The 20,035-nt window shown below is 37.5% G+C and overlaps 1 protein-coding gene across 1 annotated transcript in view; it reads right to left on the bottom strand.

Moving 5' to 3' along the window:
• LOC121375551 (transcription factor SPT20 homolog) overlaps positions 1 to 20,035 on the bottom strand; it is a 50,708-nt gene that overhangs the window by 6,268 nt on the left and 24,405 nt on the right. The window contains exons 16-24 of the mRNA XM_041503054.1: positions 18,282 to 18,417; positions 17,001 to 17,127; positions 16,490 to 16,536; positions 14,452 to 14,640; positions 13,184 to 13,320; positions 10,002 to 10,208; positions 8,082 to 8,211; positions 5,297 to 5,442; positions 2,401 to 2,539 (exon numbers count right to left, since the gene is read on the bottom strand). Of these exons, the coding sequence (XP_041358988.1) occupies positions 2,401 to 2,539; positions 5,297 to 5,442; positions 8,082 to 8,211; positions 10,002 to 10,208; positions 13,184 to 13,320; positions 14,452 to 14,640; positions 16,490 to 16,536; positions 17,001 to 17,127; positions 18,282 to 18,417 (1,258 nt within the window). The remainder of the gene's footprint in view (positions 1 to 2,400; positions 2,540 to 5,296; positions 5,443 to 8,081; positions 8,212 to 10,001; positions 10,209 to 13,183; positions 13,321 to 14,451; positions 14,641 to 16,489; positions 16,537 to 17,000; positions 17,128 to 18,281; positions 18,418 to 20,035) is intronic.

Genomic DNA, 20,035 nt, shown 5'->3' with positions numbered 1-20,035 from the left:
CCATTCACACTGGATTACCTTTTTAATCTAGCTTTGAAGTACTATGTATCCCCAATAATAGCATTTGACCAACCTTTATATTGGAAGGCATCCGAAATTATCAGCAATGCATCAAAGAATAGTAACTTGAAAATGATTGTTTTGATGCTCAGCAATTTTCACACATTCATGAATGTACTTGGAGCAATTGGTACACTGATGGAAGGCACATAACTCAAAAACATTCTAAAAGTTGTTTATGGTGAAAATGCTGTGCATAATGCTGACAGGAAAATCATTCCAGGGATCATTCCATGGTAATTTGTTTTTGTGGACAAATGTCTTAATCGCATGATTATGTCAGACATGATGGATAATAATCCTGTGTTTGCATCACTCGTAAATCAGTCCGAGGAAATGTACACGTCTTCATTGGCGGGTGTAATTGACTTTGGAATCCATAAGAACATCTGAAATGATAGCCAAAATCTAAACAGAAATGGACAAAAGGAAGACTGAACTTCTGCTTGGTCGACAACCAGTCAGTTATGGCTTGGTTACCAAAGAATGATACAGATTGCTAGAACGTTTGTCAAGGCTGATCGCAAGGGGTCATGGATAATGCACCTGCAAGCTGTATCTGACTGTCTGTCGATTTTTGCTGCAGCTGGGCATTTCAAATATCTAAAATCTGCCTACCTCTATTTACAAAGTATGAACGAGTTTGATACAACCCATCCGCTTGTTTTCAGGACGTTTGAACAAGCGTTCAACATTATTCGAAGCAGTGATCACTTCTGGGCTGGCCTTGGGTCAGACCTGGTGATAGAGCAGACACTGATGCGATCTTTAAAGAGTACTGATAGCCTAACAAGAGGAAGTGGAATGACAGAACAACAACGTGCATTATGGACAATGTCTTCCCCCTTATCTGCAGAATACAATGATGCAATGCAGGATTTTAACAACTGGTCATACACCACAAGGGAACAACACAAGGAATCCACTGAAGCAAGAATCAAGAGAGATTTGTTTGACTTAGAGAAAATAAGTTTAAAAATGGTCCCCTGTACGCCATTCTCCACAGACCCAACTTTAAGAAACATATTAAATGGTGTGGGAAATGATGATGTGAATGTGCATGACTTAAGAGTCGTGGAAAGAAAATCGTCACCAAAATGATAGGAAAAGCCTGCATACATATACTCATTCAAAAAGATTGACAAAGCCAAAACCTTCCGAAGTCTGCTTTCCAAAAACCTGTTAAAGGTGATTCTGTCCTGAAATCCTGTGCATCCCAGTTTACTGGCCAGACAAGTGACATCCTGGAGAACTTGGGAAGCCAGGCTATGACTATCCTGTTGGATGGCGGGGGGAGGGCATCTACAGATTCCCTTGCCACCTTGCACTATAACATTTTCAATAAAAAGTAGATGCAGCAGAATCGTTTGTTACACCTGAACATCTTCCCCCAACTACATTTTCAACCAAATTCCACTGCCTCAGTTTACTACCAGATCATGGTATGGATTGGAAAGGAAGGTAACATGGATCCTGTAAACTGGGGATAGAAAGCTGAAGACCATCATTTAATGCAGAATGTTGCCCCTGACAATCTCCTGAAGGTGGTCCATGCAACTGCTCAATTGCCTGTAGAACAACACGTTATAGCTGCAGGGGCTATGGACTACCATGCATAGCTGCTTGCGGGTCCTGCCAACTTGAGTCATTTTATGGATGGACAAGAATGCTAGTATGTGGATAACATGTCATAGGTTATCATGACCTCACTTTCATTATTTTTGCAATGAAGCAATGCATTATTCAAAATGGCATTAGAAATTGATATTTTGCAAATAATGACATCTTTCAGATAAAATTGTCAACTTTAAGGACAAGTTTTTGAATATTGGATGTTTTAGCAACCAAATTGAAACGTGATGTCATGATATCATATGACGTTGCTGCAAGATTTTAGACATGTTTTTTTAGAATCCTCACAGTCACTTTCCTAGTCAGGAATAATACATGTAATGGTTTTTGGTGCCCCATGTCTGAGATAAAAAGCCCAAAAAGTTTATATGTCCGCCAATTTGGATTTGACCTAATTTTCCTACTTTCTGATTGGTTGATTTTAATAGATTTTTTGTATGTTATTATGTACAACTTAACAAACCTAAAACCACCAAAAAACCTTTTGTAGCAATTTTTTGAGGGTCAAACCATATATTGACTCTACTATATTTATGATGGCTTCGTTTGCAGTTAACAAATCATCAATAGCAATTAGTATCATTTGTATTAATTTCTCCCAAAGGAATGTGGGAGGGCGCAGGGGTGGATCCTGGGAATATTTTGTGGAAAAGGGCAACACAAGCATGCGTCAAACGGTTGACCGACTGATATATCAACAGTGATTACCAGAAGAGATAGGCACAGCAGTGGTGGATGTCAGAGGTCTGTTGCCCCCCTGTTGTCCGGACGATGTCGGTATGCCAGCCTTTAGCTGACCTCTTTGTTGCTGAACGTTGACAAGCTGGATACCTTGCTGGCCTTGAAGCTGAAGATTATGCAAATAAAACAATAGATAACATTATTTTGTTGAAGAGAACACATAGCTATACATGTTAATTAAACTAGAATAGTTAGCAAAGCCTACCTTTAAATACAGAATAGAAAGAGGATAACTTTACCTTAACTCTGATGTTTTCAAGTTATATCTTGTTCCAAACAGTACAAACAAGAATTCTGCGGAATTAAATATCTCATTTACCATAAAAAATATTTTAGTGCACTGCAATGAACATCCATAGGTGCAACTATAAACCAAGTTTAATTGACCTAGGACTTGCAGTTTGTAAGAAACTGATCTAAATGCAAAACTTTAACATTAAATTTTAATGGTATAGTTGACACCGCTACCGTTGGAAAAGTAATACCTATATCCAGGGCCATAGCTAGCAGGGGGACAAGGGCGACAGTTGCCCACCCCCCCCCCCCCCCCCCCCAAAAAAATACTGGTTATTGATATTGACGTTTTAGGTATGTAACTGCTCTAAAATAGCTGTAAAATGGTATTTCAGAGCCTCTAGATTTCAAAGTTTACCGGACCCCCAAGTGCCTTGCTCTGTCCATGCTCATTCTTTCAAAAAATGCATCTGCCCTCCCCACACACACACACACACAAATCCTAACTACAGCCCTGATATCTAGCCTTTTTACTTCATAAAGGCAACACTAAAATAACAATTTAATAAATATATTTTTCACTATTCTGTAATACAAATAGCCATAATATTGCAATATACTGCAATATGGATCTTACTAATACACAGTCCTAATCAATAATAACATCCCAGAGACCTGTAATATTGCAATATACCACAACATGGATCTTACTAATACACAGTCCTAATCAATAATAACATCCCACAGACCTGTAATATTGCAATATACCACAACATGGATCTTACTAATACACAGTCCTAATCAATAATAACAGCACACAGACCTGTAATATTGCAATATGGATCTTACTAATACAGTCCTAATCAATATACCACAACATGGATCTTACTAATACAGTCCTAATCAATAATAACATCCCACAGACCTGTAATATTGCAATATACCACAACATGGATCTTACTAATACAGTCATAATCAATAAAAACATCCCACAGACCTGTAATATTGCAATATACCGCAATATGGATCTTACTAATACACAGTCCTAATCAATAATAATAGCCCACAGACCTGTAATATTGCAATATACCGCAATATGGATCTTACTAATACACAGTCCTAATCAATAATAACAGCACACAGACCTGTAATATTGCAATATGGATCTTACTAATACACAGTCCTAATCAATAATAACATCCCACAGACCTGTTATATTGCAATATACCACAACATGGATCTTACTAATACACAGTCCTAATCAATAATAACATCCCACAGACCTGTAATATTGCAATATACCGCAATATGGATCTTACTAATACACAGTCCTAATCAATAATAATAGCCCACAGACCTGTAATATTGCAATATACCGCAATATGGATCTTACTAATACACAGTCCTAATCAATAGTAACAGCACACAGACCTGTAATATTGCAATATGGATCTTACTAATACACAGTCCTAATCAATAATAACATCCCACAGATCTGTAATATTGCAATATACCACAACATGGATCTTACTAATACACAGTCCTAATCAATAATAACAGCACACAGACCTGTAATATTGCAATATGGATCTTACTAATACACAGTCCTAATCAATAATAACATCCCACAGACCTGTAATATTGCAATATACCACAACATGGATCTTACTAATACACAGTCCTAATCAATAATAACATCCCACAGACCTGTAATATTGCAATATACCGCAATATGGATCTTACTAATACACAGTCCTAATCAATAATAATAGCCCACAGACCTGTAATATTGCAATATACCGCAATATGGATCTTACTAATACACAGTCCTAATCAATAGTAACAGCACACAGACCTGTAATATTGCAATATGGATCTTACTAATACACAGTCCTAATCAATAATAATAGCCCACAGACCTGTAATATTGCAATATACCGCAATATGGATCTTACTAATACACAGTCCTAATCAATAATAATAGCCCACAGACCTGTAATATTGCAATATACCGCAATATGGATCTTACTAATACACAGTCCTAATCAATAGTAACAGCACACAGACCTGTAATATTGCAATATGGATCTTACTAATACACAGTCCTAATCAATAATAACATCCCACAGATCTGTAATATTGCAATATACCACAACATGGATCTTACTAATACACAGTCCTAATCAATAATAACAGCACACAGACCTGTAATATTGCAATATGGATCTTACTAATACACAGTCCTAATCAATAATAACATCCCACAGACCTGTAATATTGCAATATACCACAACATGGATCTTACTAATACACAGTCCTAATCAATAATAACATCCCACAGACCTGTAATATTGCAATATACCGCAATATGGATCTTACTAATACACAGTCCTAATCAATAATAATAGCCCACAGACCTGTAATATTGCAATATACCGCAATATGGATCTTACTAATACACAGTCCTAATCAATAGTAACAGCACACAGACCTGTAATATTGCAATATGGATCTTACTAATACACAGTCCTAATCAATAATAATAGCCCACAGACCTGTAATATTGCAATATACCGCAATATGGATCTTACTAATACACAATCCTAATCAATAGTAACAGCCCACAGACCTGTAGTATGGGCAGTGACTGGGTGGCCTGTCGGCCCGCAGTTTTGGCCCCCATTGGCATGAGCTGCGTGATGTTGCCGGCCAGTCCGATAGGAAGCTGTAACATGTTCGAAGATGGCAGAACAGTGGTTGGGTTCGACGCCAGACCTAAATAAAAAGAGTTTTAAAGAATAACTGACAAGCTATATGTGGAGCTGTGGATTACCTGTCCTGAGTCAGGGCTACCTCTGGCACTTGCCAATTGGGAATTTAAAAAATAATTGGGAATTTTATTTTAATTTGGCAACATAATTTCATGAAATAACTGATATTTGTTACAAAATAACTGGGTTTCTGCTGTTTTTGAAGTTTAGTAGATAATTTGGCGAAATGTCCTGCTAACCCAGAGGTAGCCCGCTGAGTGCGTGAATAGTGTAGATATCTGCAGTGGTCAATAGTCAATCTGGGGGCCCAATGCTTAGTCAATAAAAACAAAATTCTACTGTAAAAGCTACTGTTTATGAAAATTTTGTGTTTTATGATTATGAAAATAAATACGTAAAAATTGTTTTCTAAATGTCTGTAAATTGTTCATTGGCATTAGTAAATTAACAGAGAAATGGAAACTTAAAATGAATTGCAACTAAGTTCCGACCATAGTCAACAAATAATCAAATACTGGTTTTTAATCCATTTTTAGGAGCACTCTGTGCATTGTCCAATTGTTTAAAAAGCATATTCCCTCCGATACGTTAACCTGTAACGGTAATAAATCAAATGCTGGGGTTTTTTTTAAGGGACTTTACTTCCTTTTTAATGATTAAAATTATATATTAATTATATTTGCTTGTTTAGAATATCAGTGTCTGTATATTCAGTGGAGTTCTGGTCATCTTAATGTTTGTACATGTAGCAGCCAATATTAGATTTTACCTCTAAATCATTTTGTATGTATAAAAAAAAACCTAATTATGAAATAAAATGAAGTCTGAGTTACTACAAACATCATCCCGACCACAAATACACATCCAAAAGTTTTAAAAGTTTGTTTTGTTTAACGACACCACTAGAGCATATTGATTAATTAATCATCAGCTATTGGATGTCAAACATTTGGTAATTTTGACTAACAGTCATCAGAGAAAACCCGCTACATTTTTCGATTAGCAGCAATGGATCTTTTATATGCACTTCAGGAAAGCACACACTACAGTCTTTGACTGGTGTATTGGTTGGAACGAGAAAAAATCCAAACAGTTGAATGGATCCACCAAGGTGGTTTGATCCTGCGATGCAAGTACTTCAGGTGAGCACTCAGCCAACTGAGCTAAATTCCACTTGAAATACATAGCATATACAAAAACCTAGTATATTCTAAATAAGAAAATGTATTTAACAAGGCTCTGTCGTTTGAAAACATTGGTTGCCAATGGTAGCCAATAAGTGCCCATGGAAACAATCAGCACACATGCGTAATAGAAATCTAATGTAGTACATCAATACACAAGCAACAACACTAATGCTGCCAATATGTCAGTTGAGATCTATCAAAGTAATTTTTATAGCTGTGTAAGCCAAAGGGATACTGATCCCAACAAAACACTAAGATCTGTTGATCATTATTATGGCGTCAGATGAGACTGTTCTATGTACTGACACTGATCAAAAACAAACATTAAGTTCATATTTGTTGAGTACCTGTTGACATTATTATGGCGTCAGATGAGACTGTTCTATGTACTGACACTGATCAAAAACAAACATTAAGTTCATATTTGTTGAGTACCTGTTGACATTATTATGGCGTCAGATGAGACTGTTCTATGTACTGACACTGATCAAAAACAAACATTAAGTTCATATTTGTTGAGTACCTGTTGACATTAGTATGGCGTGTTGAGACTGTTCTATGTACTGACACTGATCAAAAACAAACATTAAGTTCATATTTGTTGAGTACCTGTTGACATTATTATGGCGTCAGATGAGACTGTTCTATGTACTGACACTGATCAAAAACAAACATTAAGTTCATATCTGTTGAGTACCTGTTGACATTATTATGGCTTGAGATGAGACTGTTCTATGTACTGACACTGATCAAAAACAAACATTAAGTTCATATTTGTTGAGTACCTGTTGAGGCGTCAGATGAGACTGTTCTATGTACCACTGATGACATTATTCATATTTGTTGGTACTTGACATTATTATGATGAGACTGTTCTATGTACTGACACTGATCAAAAACAAACATTAAGTTCATATCTGTTGAGTACCTGTTGACATTATTATGGCTTGAGATGAGACTGTTCTATGTACTGACACTGATCAAAAACAAACATTAAGTTCATATCTGTTGAGTACCTGTTGACATTATTATGGCGTCAGATGAGACTGTTCTATGTACTGACACTGATCAAAAACAAACATTAAGTTCATATCTGTTGAGTACCTGTTGACATTATTATGACTTGAGATGAGACTGTTCTATGTACTGACACTGATCAAAAACAAACATTAAGTTCATATCTGTTGAGTACCTGTTGACATTATTATGGCGTCAGATGAGACTGTTCTATGCACTGACACTGATCAAAAACAAACATTAAGTTCATATTTGTTGAGTACCTGTTGACATTATTATGGCTTGAGATGAGACTGTTCTATGTACTGACACTGATCAAAAACAAACATTAAGTTCATATTTGTTGAGTACCTGTTGACATTATTATGGCGTCAGATGAGACTGTTCTATGTACTGACACTGATCAAAAACAAACATTAAGTTCATATTTGTTGAGTACCTGTTGACATTATGGCTTGAGATGAGACTGTCGTATGTGTCGTCGTTGACGATGTCCCACTGGTGCTTGATGTTGGTAGTGTCACCATGGTAACAAATGTATGTGGAGCTGTTACAGCACTTTCATTTCCCTGAAATGTAGTTGTAATTCTACTGGTTGAAGTTTGTATTTTTTTTTTTAAATTGTTTTAAAAAACAAACATACATAAACATTTAGTAGTAAGTCACGTCAATGTTAGCAATGTTGTCAGGTTACAGCAAATGCATACAATACCACACCACACAAAACACATCAAACACACAACACAAACACAAAACAAAAACACAGCACACAAAATCACATAAACATCACACCACACACATACAAAACACCATACCACACACATACCAAACACCACACCATACCACACAAATACCAAACACCATACCATGCTACACACATATCAAACACCACATCATACTACACACATACAAACACAACACCATACCACACACATACCAAACACCACACCATGCCATACACATAGCAAACACCACACCATGCCACAGACATACCAAACACCACACCATGACACAGACATACCAAACACTGCACCACATCATACACATACCAAACACCACACCATGCCACACACATACCAAAAACCACCCCATGCCAAACACATACCAAACACAACACCATGCCACACACATACCAAACACCAAACCATGCCACACACATAACAAACACCACACCATACCACACACATACCAAACACCACACCATGCCATACACATAGCAAACACCACACCATGCCACAGACATACCAAACACCACACCATACCACACACATACCAAACACCACACCATAGTTTCATCCACGTGTCACTCGTGTAAGTGAAGTTGTTCATAATCCATGTTTCATTCATGTATTAAATTTAAGACATCATTTACAAGGATAGGATGGGTTATGCAATAACAAAATGGGTTACCAGAATTTATATTGTGTAAATGGTAAATATATGCCATTTATATTGTGTAACCCATAAATGGTAAATGTATGCCAATTTATATTGTGTAACCCATAAATGGTAAATATATGCCAATTTATATTGTGTAACCCATAAATGGTAAATATATGCCATTAATATTGTGTAACCCATAAATGGTAAATGTATGCCAATTTATATTGTGTAACCCATAAATGGTAAATGTATGCCAATTTATATTGTGTAACCCATAAATGGTAAATATATGCCATTTTATTGTGTAACCCATAAATGGTAAATATATGCCAATTTATATTGTGTAACCCATAAATGGTAAATATATGCCAATAACATAAATGGGTAACCCAATTTATATTGTGTAAATGGTAAATATATGCCATTTATATTGTGTAACCCATAAATGGTAAATGTATGCCAATTTATATTGTGTAACCCATAAATGGTAAATATATGCCAATTTTTAATTTTCAAAGGCACACACACAAACACACACACAATGTATGCACATTTACAGTGAACCACATAACACACTCACACACATACAGAGACACACACAGTGAACACACACTCACACACACACATACACAGAGACACACACAAAACACACACTCACACACACAGAGACACACACACAGACACACACACAAACACACACACACAGACACAAACACAAACACACAAACACAAACACACAAACACACACAACACACTCACACACACCACACACTCACACTCACACACACACAGTTATGTGCATAGGCGCGTAGCTCAAGATGTTTTAATATGGTAAACTTTGTTCGAAGCGCATTTCCTTTCAACCTTACAAATATCTATCACTACAATATACATTCCACCCCAATCCACAGACAAATAACTATAACTACTATATATATTTCACCCCAGTCCAGAGCCCTGCTTGGTTTGTGTTTACCTGATTGCCGGTGACAGCCCCAGTGGTGGCGGCCGACTCTGAGGATGACACAGCCGTCACGACGTTGGGCAGTGAGCTCACGATGATGCCAGCCTGGTTCTGCAGGATGGAAGGGTTTGTGTTGATCAGCGTGATGGGGACTGGAACCGCAATCCCGCCTCCCGGCATAGACACACCCGTCAGTGATACCTGCATGTTCTGCAGGCCCTGAAATAGCAAAATTGTTACTCAATAATAATTCAGGGGTGGAGTTAAGAGACGAAGGGTAGAGGGTGACATGGATACGGTTTGTGTTGATCAGCGTGATGGGGACTGGAACCGCAATCCCGCCTCCCGGCATAGACACACCCGTCAGTGATACCTGCACTGCAGGCCCTGAAATAGCAAAAACTCAATAATAATTCAGGGGTGGAGTTAAGAGACGAAGGGTAGAGGGTGACATGGGTACGGTTTGTGTTGATCAGCGTGATGGGGACTGGAACCGCAATCCCGCCTCCCGGCATAGACACACCCGTCAGTGATACCTGCATGTTCTGCAGGCCCTGAAATAGCAAAATTGTTACTCAATAATAATTCAGGGGTGGAGTTAAGAGACGAAGGGTAGAGGGTGACATGGGTACGGTTTGTGTTGATCAGCGTGATGGGGACTGGAACCGCAATCCCGCATCCAGGTATAGACACACCCGTCAGTGATACCAGCATGTTCTGCAGGCCCTGAAATAGCAAAATTGTACTCACTACAGAGACGAAGGGTAGAGGGTGACATGGGTACGGTTTGTGTTGATCAGCGTGATGGGGATGGGCACCGCAATCCCGCATCCAGGCATAGACACACCCGTCAGTGATACCAGCATGTTCCGCAAGCCCTGAAACAGTAAAATAGTTACACAATACTTCAGGGGTGGAGTTAAGGGATGAAGGGTAGAGGGGGAGGTTTGTATTGACCAGCGTGATGGGGACTGGAACCGCAATCCCGCATCCAGGCATAGACACACCCGTCAGTGATACCTGCATGTTCTGCAGGCCCTGAAATAGCAAAATTGTTACTCAATAATAATTCAGGGGTGGAGTTAAGAGACGAAGGGTAGAGGGTGACATGGGTACGGTTTGTGTTGATCAGCGTGATGGGGACTGGAACCGCAATCCCGCCTCCCGGCATAGACACACCCGTCAGTGATACCTGCATGTTCTGCAGGCCCTGAAATAGCAAAATTGTTACTCAATAATAATTCAGGGGTGGAGTTAAGAGACGAAGGGTAGAGGGTGACATGGGTACGGTTTGTGTTGATCAGCGTGATGGGGACTGGAACCGCAATCCCGCATCCAGGCATAGACACACCCGTCAGTGATACCAGCATGTTCTGCAGGCCCTGAAATAGCAAAATTGTTACTCAATAATAATTCAGGGCTGGAGTTAAGAGACGAAGGGTAGAGGGTGACATGGGTACGGTTTGTGTTGATCAGCGTGATGGGGATGGGCACCGCAATCCCGCATCCAGGCATAGACACACCCGTCAGTGATACCAGCATGTTCTGCAGGCCCTGAAATAGCAAAATTGTTACTCAATAATAATTCAGGGCTGGAGTTAAGAGACGAAGGGTAGAGGGTGACATGGGTACGGTTTGTGTTGATCAGCGTGATGGGGACGGGCACCGCAATCCCGCATCCAGGCAGAGACACACCCGTCAGTGATACCTGCATGTTCCGCAAGCCCTGAAACAGTAAAATAGTTACACAATACTTCAGGGGTGGAGTTAACGGTTCTAGGATGAAATAAGGAGGTTGTGTTGCTCCCACACCCAGGTACAGACACACCCATCAGTGACACCTGCATGTTCTGTAGGCTTTGAAAACATACAATTCTTTAACAATACTTTCAGGGTTACATTTAAGGGATAGACAGCAGAGAGCGACATGAGGAAGGTTTATGTTGATAAGTGTGATGGCAGGGCTCGAACTTAACAATGGCACCGATGGCAATTGCCGTCACTGAGATATAAATTGCTGTAGGTAGAGTGCATCACCGAAGGGACTTTTGTGCAATCGGTAAAGCTCCTCAACAATGGCAAAATATATACACCTGGTGTACATTATCTGCCAATATTTAACATTTGCACATTTGAAATATGTCTACATGCAACAAAACAACCTTTCAGTCATGTTTACTTTTTAACTATTTGCCATAGGCAGTATCAAAACTGCTGTCGATATCCATTTCACCTAAGGCAATTCTTTTACAGATTGTTATGGGAAACAAATTCTTAAGTTCCAGCCCTGTAATGGGGACAGGCAGCACAATCCTGCCACCAGACATGCCCATCAATGATACCTGCATGCTCTGTAGGACATGAAAATAAAAAACATTATAACAATATTTCACGGATGGAGTTAAAGGACAGAGGGTGTAGAATGATATGAGAGATCGATTATTGATCAGTGGGATGAGGAGGACACTGCGATCAAGGGACATAATCAACTTGTAACAATATAAGTTATCCAGGGAAAGAGGGGAAATGTCTGAACAACATACAAGTACAGTATTTAATCAGTCATCGTTAGGCGTCAGTTATACAGTAATTACAACACAGGATCTAGAATGTGAGAGGGTTGGCGGGTAGGAATATATTCACTGTTATGTTTGAACTAGGGAAGACAATTCCATTAAACAGAAAACCTGCTTAATGCAAGTAAACCATTTAATTTAAATGGACAGACTGGTTCATAACACCATCCCCATCAAAAGAGTTCATGGGGAAACAACTATTTTAATCGAACAAAAATAGCAATAAGAACGAAAAAAAGTCTGAAAATTCCAGTATAAATTTGGTTTATTTCTCCCAAGTCATAAAATTAAATTCTGTGAAATGTGACAACTAGCTAATTATTAAGTTTATCAAGGTGAGAAAGGAAAGCTTGTTAAATGACATCACATAGAATCCATGGACTAGCAGAATAAACTGTGTGTTAATTTGTTTTGTTTAATGACACCACTAAAGCACATTGATTAATTAATCATCACCTATTGGATGTCAAACATTTGGTCATTCTGACACTTAGTAATCAGAGGAAACCCGCTACAAGGAATCTTTTATATGTACTTTCTCACAGACAGGATAGCACATACCAAGGCCTTTGACCAGTTGTGGTGCACTGGTTGGAACTGTGTGTTAGAGACATATACCTGCAGATTGGTGATGTTCACTCCTTGAAGTCCGAGGCCCTGGATGCTGAAGTTCTGTGGGAGGCCACTGATGTTAGCGATGTTGATGCTGGTGGTGATGTTGCCCTGCTGTGTTAGTGTTGTACTGGGGTTGTTTTCTGAAAGTAAAATTCTGGAATAACCCTTCTGTGTTTTCCAATTTGCAGACTCAGAGGTAGTTTTACTTTTGCAAATTTAGTTTTATTGGTGATGTTATGAATAGCTGTAACCAAGATAGTCATGAGTGGTTGGTAGGTTATGATAGTTTGCTCTCTTTTCTTTTGTTTTTTTTAACACAGAAAAAAGAAAATAATAAAATGGATCAAAATTCTGACTTAAAAAAAGTCAGATGTTGTGACGTTTACGAGGCAGCTGGATTACAGCAATAATACATATTATTATGGCAGGTTTCAAATAACTTCGGAGTGACTCTTAACTTTCTGAATGATACATTCAGTATTACATTTTATTAGCCATATGGATAAAAATATCTTGGTTTATATCAAAGTGTTAAGTCCCACTAGAACATAAAGTGGGACTTAACACCTCAACATCATATAACGACATCAAACAACTGACAATCAATCAAACAAGTTCAGTGATATAAATTAAAATCGATTATGGGTAATAATTAGGTTATTAAACTTGTTACCATTTCATATCACATTTATGTCCCTCATGAAATAATTTTCGTTGTCACTCCCTAAAGCTTGTAACAATTGAAAATAATTTCACTCAGGATGTAAACATGCTATGAAATGGAACCTCAGTTAATATTACCCATACGGGCAGAGAAAAGTGGGGAAAGACAAAAACATCTTTCCCTAAGGAAAGAAAATCAAAGTCTGCCCGAAGATACATTTTGACGTCATAATCCGTGCTTCACTATAGGTGGTTAATTATAGTTTCCATGGTGGCAGTCATGTCAACAACTAATTTACGTCATCAGCGATACATACGTTATAGCTATGACGTAATGCTGTCTCTTGTTCTCAACTTGCAAATTTGTTTTCAACAACGGTATCGTTTGAAAATCTTCCATAAAATGATAAAGATTGATAATGAGTAATAAATAGAATACCCAACTCACTACTCGGCAATACTGTTTATTTTGCAATTGTGAACTGATCTTGTTCTTCTCATGCCAAAGGCTCCGGAAGGACAACATCACTCGTGCAAGGTAAAGGTATTGCCTCGTAGCTCGTTGAGTATTCTCTAAAAATCCTACAAGTACTATATAACCAGCTCACTTGGTTGTACTAATTCAGCTTGTGTTAGGGTCACAGACTCGTTGCCGGACGTCCGTCTGTTCCCCAGTGATGTTGGAGTGGGTGTGCGTGAGTGTGAGGGAGGTGGTGTAGGCGTGGCTGCCGGGGTTGGGGTCTTCTGAGTGCTGCTGGGCTGGGGCATGGCAACCGCTGACAGAATCTGCTGCTGAACTGTGCAAACACAAAAACATCACAATAAAGTTGAAGCCATTATGAAGAGTGTGCCAAAATCAGTTCAAGTACTTCATTCAACCAGCTAGTTAAAGGTTGGGTTTTTTAACGATACCACTAGAGCACAGTAATTTATTAATCATCGGCTATTAGATTTCAAATATATTCATTTTGATACAGTCTTCAGAGAAAACCTGCTACATTTGTTTTAATTTGTTGCAAGGGATCTTTTATATGCACCATCCCACAGACAGGATATCACATACCACAGCCTTTGATATACCGGTTGTGGGGCACTGGTTAGGTCAGAAAAATGTCTAGGGGTTCATGGGTTTGATCCTATGATCCAAACACCTCTGACAAGCCCTCTGCCAAATGAAAAAGATGAAGTCAGTGACAGGACAGCACATACCAGTTATGAGGCATTGTCAATCAGCTTCATAGTCATATATCACTAGTTTATATTCTAGTCTCTTTTTTTTCAATTAAATTGTTTTTTTTAAAGTACAAACAGAAAAACAGCTATTCCTTGTGCTATAGTAAATTATGCAACAAATCAGAATTTTTAAAAATAATTTTAAAATGTTTGATCCTTAAATGAATGCTAAAGCAAGGCTTTTGGACTGGTGTGCATATTCAACGATACATAATGCACATTATTGCTTAATATCAACAAGTATAATCATATAGTTAATTAATAAAACGGTTAAATGTGACGGCTATTATATATAACGAGAGCAGCCATTTTGTACCATCCCAGTGAATACGCCCTCTGGCGAGCTGGTGGTTACGTAATACCTAACGTGTCACATCAGGAATTAGTCTTCGAATTGAAGAAACAAAACATACCTGATTTTTGCGGATGCATCGCAGTGTTCTGTAATAATATCTATCCTAGTAACACAGCAACGTGTATATGTGGTTTATATTTCAGTACAAAATAAACCAGCATTGTCAAAGTGTTGAAATAACTGTATTATATTTTGTATATAAATTAACCCACGTACTGAAATAATAGTCAGAGTGTTTTCTTGTTTAATTGGTTTTTTCTTTCCGTGGCCTGTACCTGTGGCTCTTGATTGGCAGGTGTATATTTAGACGGTCCCTAGACATTGTGTCTAGACACACTAAAAAGACGTGCCTCTTTTATTAAGATCACAGGGTATTGTGTGATAACCTCAAATCGTAATGGACTTTACCAGTTTTATTACTGTAAGCAATTCTGTAAAACCCTTGATTAAGTAGACTTTCCCCATCTAAAATCACAAAACTGACCAATTACATGTACGTAGTCCCAGAGAAAAGAAAATTATCACTTGGGTATCGTGAGTGGTCGTTTTTGCTCGAACGTATCCTACCAATAGACCTAATAATATGCATTTTTTTCAAAGAAAAAAGTACTATAACTCCATTTCATTATATTGATGCAAATTGAAATATATTTAGTTAAATAGTTTATTATACTATCAAGTCATTTATCTTGTTTTACAAGTCAGGTTGATGAAAGCGAAACGCCTTGTCGTAAATTAGAGCATTTGTTTACACTGTGCATAATAGAGAAGTTGGACCTGCGCTGACGTCACTTCGCCCCAAGCTGTACCACCAGTCATCACAAAAACGAAACAAAATGGCTGCCCCCAGTTAGCAGGAATAATCACGTTTTTTTTTATTAATTCTAAAATTACGCGTTTTTCATTTGTTAAAGTGTCAGTATGTGTTGGTGGTCCGGGTATGCATCTTTCCAACACATAAGGCTCTTGTTGGAGTTTAGTCTACCTTTAAACTCATTTGAGAAGCATATTAAACAACACAAAATGATGCGAGTTTTTCTAAATATAAATTAACGTACCTGCTGCAGAGGTGGGCGTCGAAACAGGACTTGGGCTATTTGTCGCTCTGCACATATAGAATTTTAAGAAAACACATTTGATAAATTGTATTATAAAACTATAACGTATATTCAAATCTAATTTGTGACTTTAATCAAACAAGAATTCAATTAGTGCATTTGTCAAGCCTGGAAATGCAATACAATGTATGCATTTGTATAAAAAGCAGATATTTGGCAATGAAATTTATTAAGCATTATTTTAACTATATAAAAAAAAACACAATAAAAATAGTCACAGTATTGTAATTCATACCAAAAATAAATATTAATCAGGGTCATGTTCACCGCCTACCCCTTTCTATCCTGGACAAAGGGTAGGCCTGTGGAAATTGTCAATAGAAAAGATAAAAATTATTTTAAAATATTTTTTTAATAAATAATAAAATAAAGATTAATGTAATATTTAGTCAAATTACTGGTGTCCAATAAAGCATGGATTGTCGTTTTACGAATAAATATTTCATTCTACCTAATTTGTCCTGTGTGAATCGGAAATGACTTCAGTCTTTGTGCTGAGGAAATAGTTTGGTTGCCGGTAATGAGTCCTGGTTGCTGACCAACCAAAATCTGCCCGGACTGGACAGTATTAGCTGCATCTGAACAAAATCAAAAACAACCAGTGTTCACAAAATTATGACATTTTTTTTTATAAATCATCAAACTGATTCATAACTGATTACATATACAGTGAAACCCATCTAAAACAGTCACCTGTAAGACAAAGTAAAAATTCCAGTTTCAAGAGGTATCTGGTTTAGAGAGGTTACCTTCTGTAGTGATATTTAAAAAGAGACTTCGAAAAACATTCGGTTTTGAGTGAATTCTTGTTTACAGAGGGTCTGATTTTCAGGGGTTTCATTGTATGGTGTGCTTTGGGAAACTACATCTGTTGACTACTTCATGTAAAACATATTGGGATGTATTGCTGTCTGTATTAAAACTTTTAAATAAATAAATTTTTAAATAGCTAAACATATTAAAGACTGCAATCAAGTTCAACTTTTGATGGACAAAATAAATTAAATGTCTATACAGTCCTTCTAATATTTAATTTTCTGGTGTACTAATCATGTCATTAGTGTAATAAACATATACATTGTTCTAGGATTTAAAGAAACAGCAATATGAACTAAACTAAACGCTGAACAGATTTATCACTGCAATAATGACCAAAGGGCAATAAGGGAAGTAACCCTGTATTGAACGTGATCATATAACTGTACTTGATTCAGGTCAAATACTTCAAGTATGTACTGCACGATAAGCTAGGTTAATCAGAATATCACTAAAGAGAATCAATGCAATCAGTGAATTCACTAAATAGCTAAACAACACAAATTAAAAATACAATTTATCATACAACCAAGATTCCTGTTACCCGATATGCCCCTTCTAATCTGATCATTCGAAGTGTTATTACGTCACGGTTTGATAATACCTTCATTGCTAGCGTAACTACGGTGTTGCTATGTGTTATTACGTCACTAGAAAATGGATTTTGTGCATGACAGTGCGTTATCTGGTTAGTAGGAAATAATTTTGTGGGTTGTTTGTTCTTTTTGTATTTGCATAAATAAATATAATTTTCACACTTCCCATAAGATTACCTCTAATTTTTCAATTCTCCCTCGTCACTGAAGCTCTCCTGTTACGCCATTATTTAAACCTCGCCAAATGATAGAACAGAGTAACCTGATATTCTATATATGTAATAAAATTACACAAACAGATGTTTTGAAAAAGTACTCACTGGCTGAGATCATTACAGACTGTGAAGTAATGAGATTGGACGCCATGGTAACACCACCAGGGGGTCCTATTGACAAAGACAGTTGAATAGGAACGTTTCGTTTAGCCGACAATCCAGTTGCCACTGATGGTTCGTTCTGAAAATTAAAATAATAATTTCATATTTCATGTGTGGCATATACCATGTTTTTAAAAACAATTTACAGTGCCATTGACATTGATGTTTATACGCAGGGTGTTTTGGCATGTCATTCCTGGTGTTATGTATATAGTACATTAGACATGGCAGTAAAGAAAATTATGTCAACATATTATGCCCCACTGAAGTTTAAAAGCATGGTGTGTTTTGGCATATGTTCACTCCTGTTGTTATGTACTTGGTACCTTAGATATGGCAGTAAACAAAATTATACTGACACAATATGCTCTACAAAGGAAATGGCTATTTATTTTTATGGCATCCCAGCACATTTTAAAATGAAACTATTCAGTCTACATTTGGTGCGAAAGAATGAATGAATGAAATGAATGAATGAATGAGAGAATGAATGAATGAATGGAATGAATGGAATTAATGGAAGGGAGGGAGGGAGGGAGGGAGATAGGGAGGGAGATAGGGAGGAAGGAAGGAACGAACAAACGAATGAACAAAGAACGAATGAATGAACGAACGAAGGAAGGAATGTTTAAGGACACCTCAATGCAAAAAGACATCAGCTATTGGGTGTTAAACAATGGTAAAAACAATGAATAAATTGATAATCAACATCAATATAAAAACTCAAAAGTAAAATTAAGCACAGTTTTAAGACTACCAAAGAGCATGAAATAAAAACATTATGAACTAGGGAGTGGTAGAAGTGATGAAGTGGGAAAGATGTATGCTGATGAAATGATCTGGACTGGAAGTAACACTGGACAATTGTCGAAACATTCAAAAGCAGAGCATGCATGGGAGCAAAATCAACAGAAGCAGGGAAAGGAATGTTTGTTCAATACTTCAACACACTGTGAGCTGTCTAACATAAGGGAACTGTGACAGTTGGTCCATAGAGTACTAGAGAAAACACCAGCTGCTAAGAGATTACGTCTTCCAGCTGGCAGCCAGGGATGTTTTATATTCTGTTTTACACAGACAGAACAACACGTGTGACAATTCATAACTGGGTGGGTAAGAGAATAAACCAACAGGTCCACTAGTGGGGTTTGATTCTGTAACGAGCTGTACCGTAGGTGGATTCTCTATCATACAGCTATAGCCTTACATGTATATGCAGACAGATCAACCGACGTGGGAAACAAATAAAAATATCTTAAAACTGATTTTTAAAAGGAATGTTTATTTTACCATTCCTCAGCCGTGTGTTAACTTTTGGACATTCAAACTATAAAAACAATGGTCTATAGTATGCAAGAAAAATTTAGCTGTCACAATACAGGCTACTTTTGTTTCTTTTTGTTTCTTTTATTCCAAATGGTACAGCACATACCATGTCCTCTGATATGTCAGTCATGGTTCACAGGTTGGAATGGGAAAAGCCCACAGGTGTCTATCTAGTGAGATCAATCTGTCTAGCGCTTCAGTCTGATGCTCTGCCACTGAGCTAACTGTCGCTCCATCTGGAAGGAGACAAACGTTATGTAGAGCAGGACCCATATTCACAAAAAAGTGTAAATTTACGTCTACGACTAACACTTACGTGTGCCGTAGATTTACGTTTACGTGCAAGAAGCACTTTATTCTCAAAGATGGTC

Source organism: Gigantopelta aegis, chromosome 6, assembly GCF_016097555.1.
Source record: "Gigantopelta aegis isolate Gae_Host chromosome 6, Gae_host_genome, whole genome shotgun sequence".
In the NCBI taxonomy this organism is placed as follows: domain Eukaryota; kingdom Metazoa; phylum Mollusca; class Gastropoda; order Neomphalida; family Peltospiridae; genus Gigantopelta; species Gigantopelta aegis.
The sequence above is the reverse complement of the archived record's forward strand: the minus strand, read 5'-3'. Positions and strand labels throughout refer to the sequence as shown.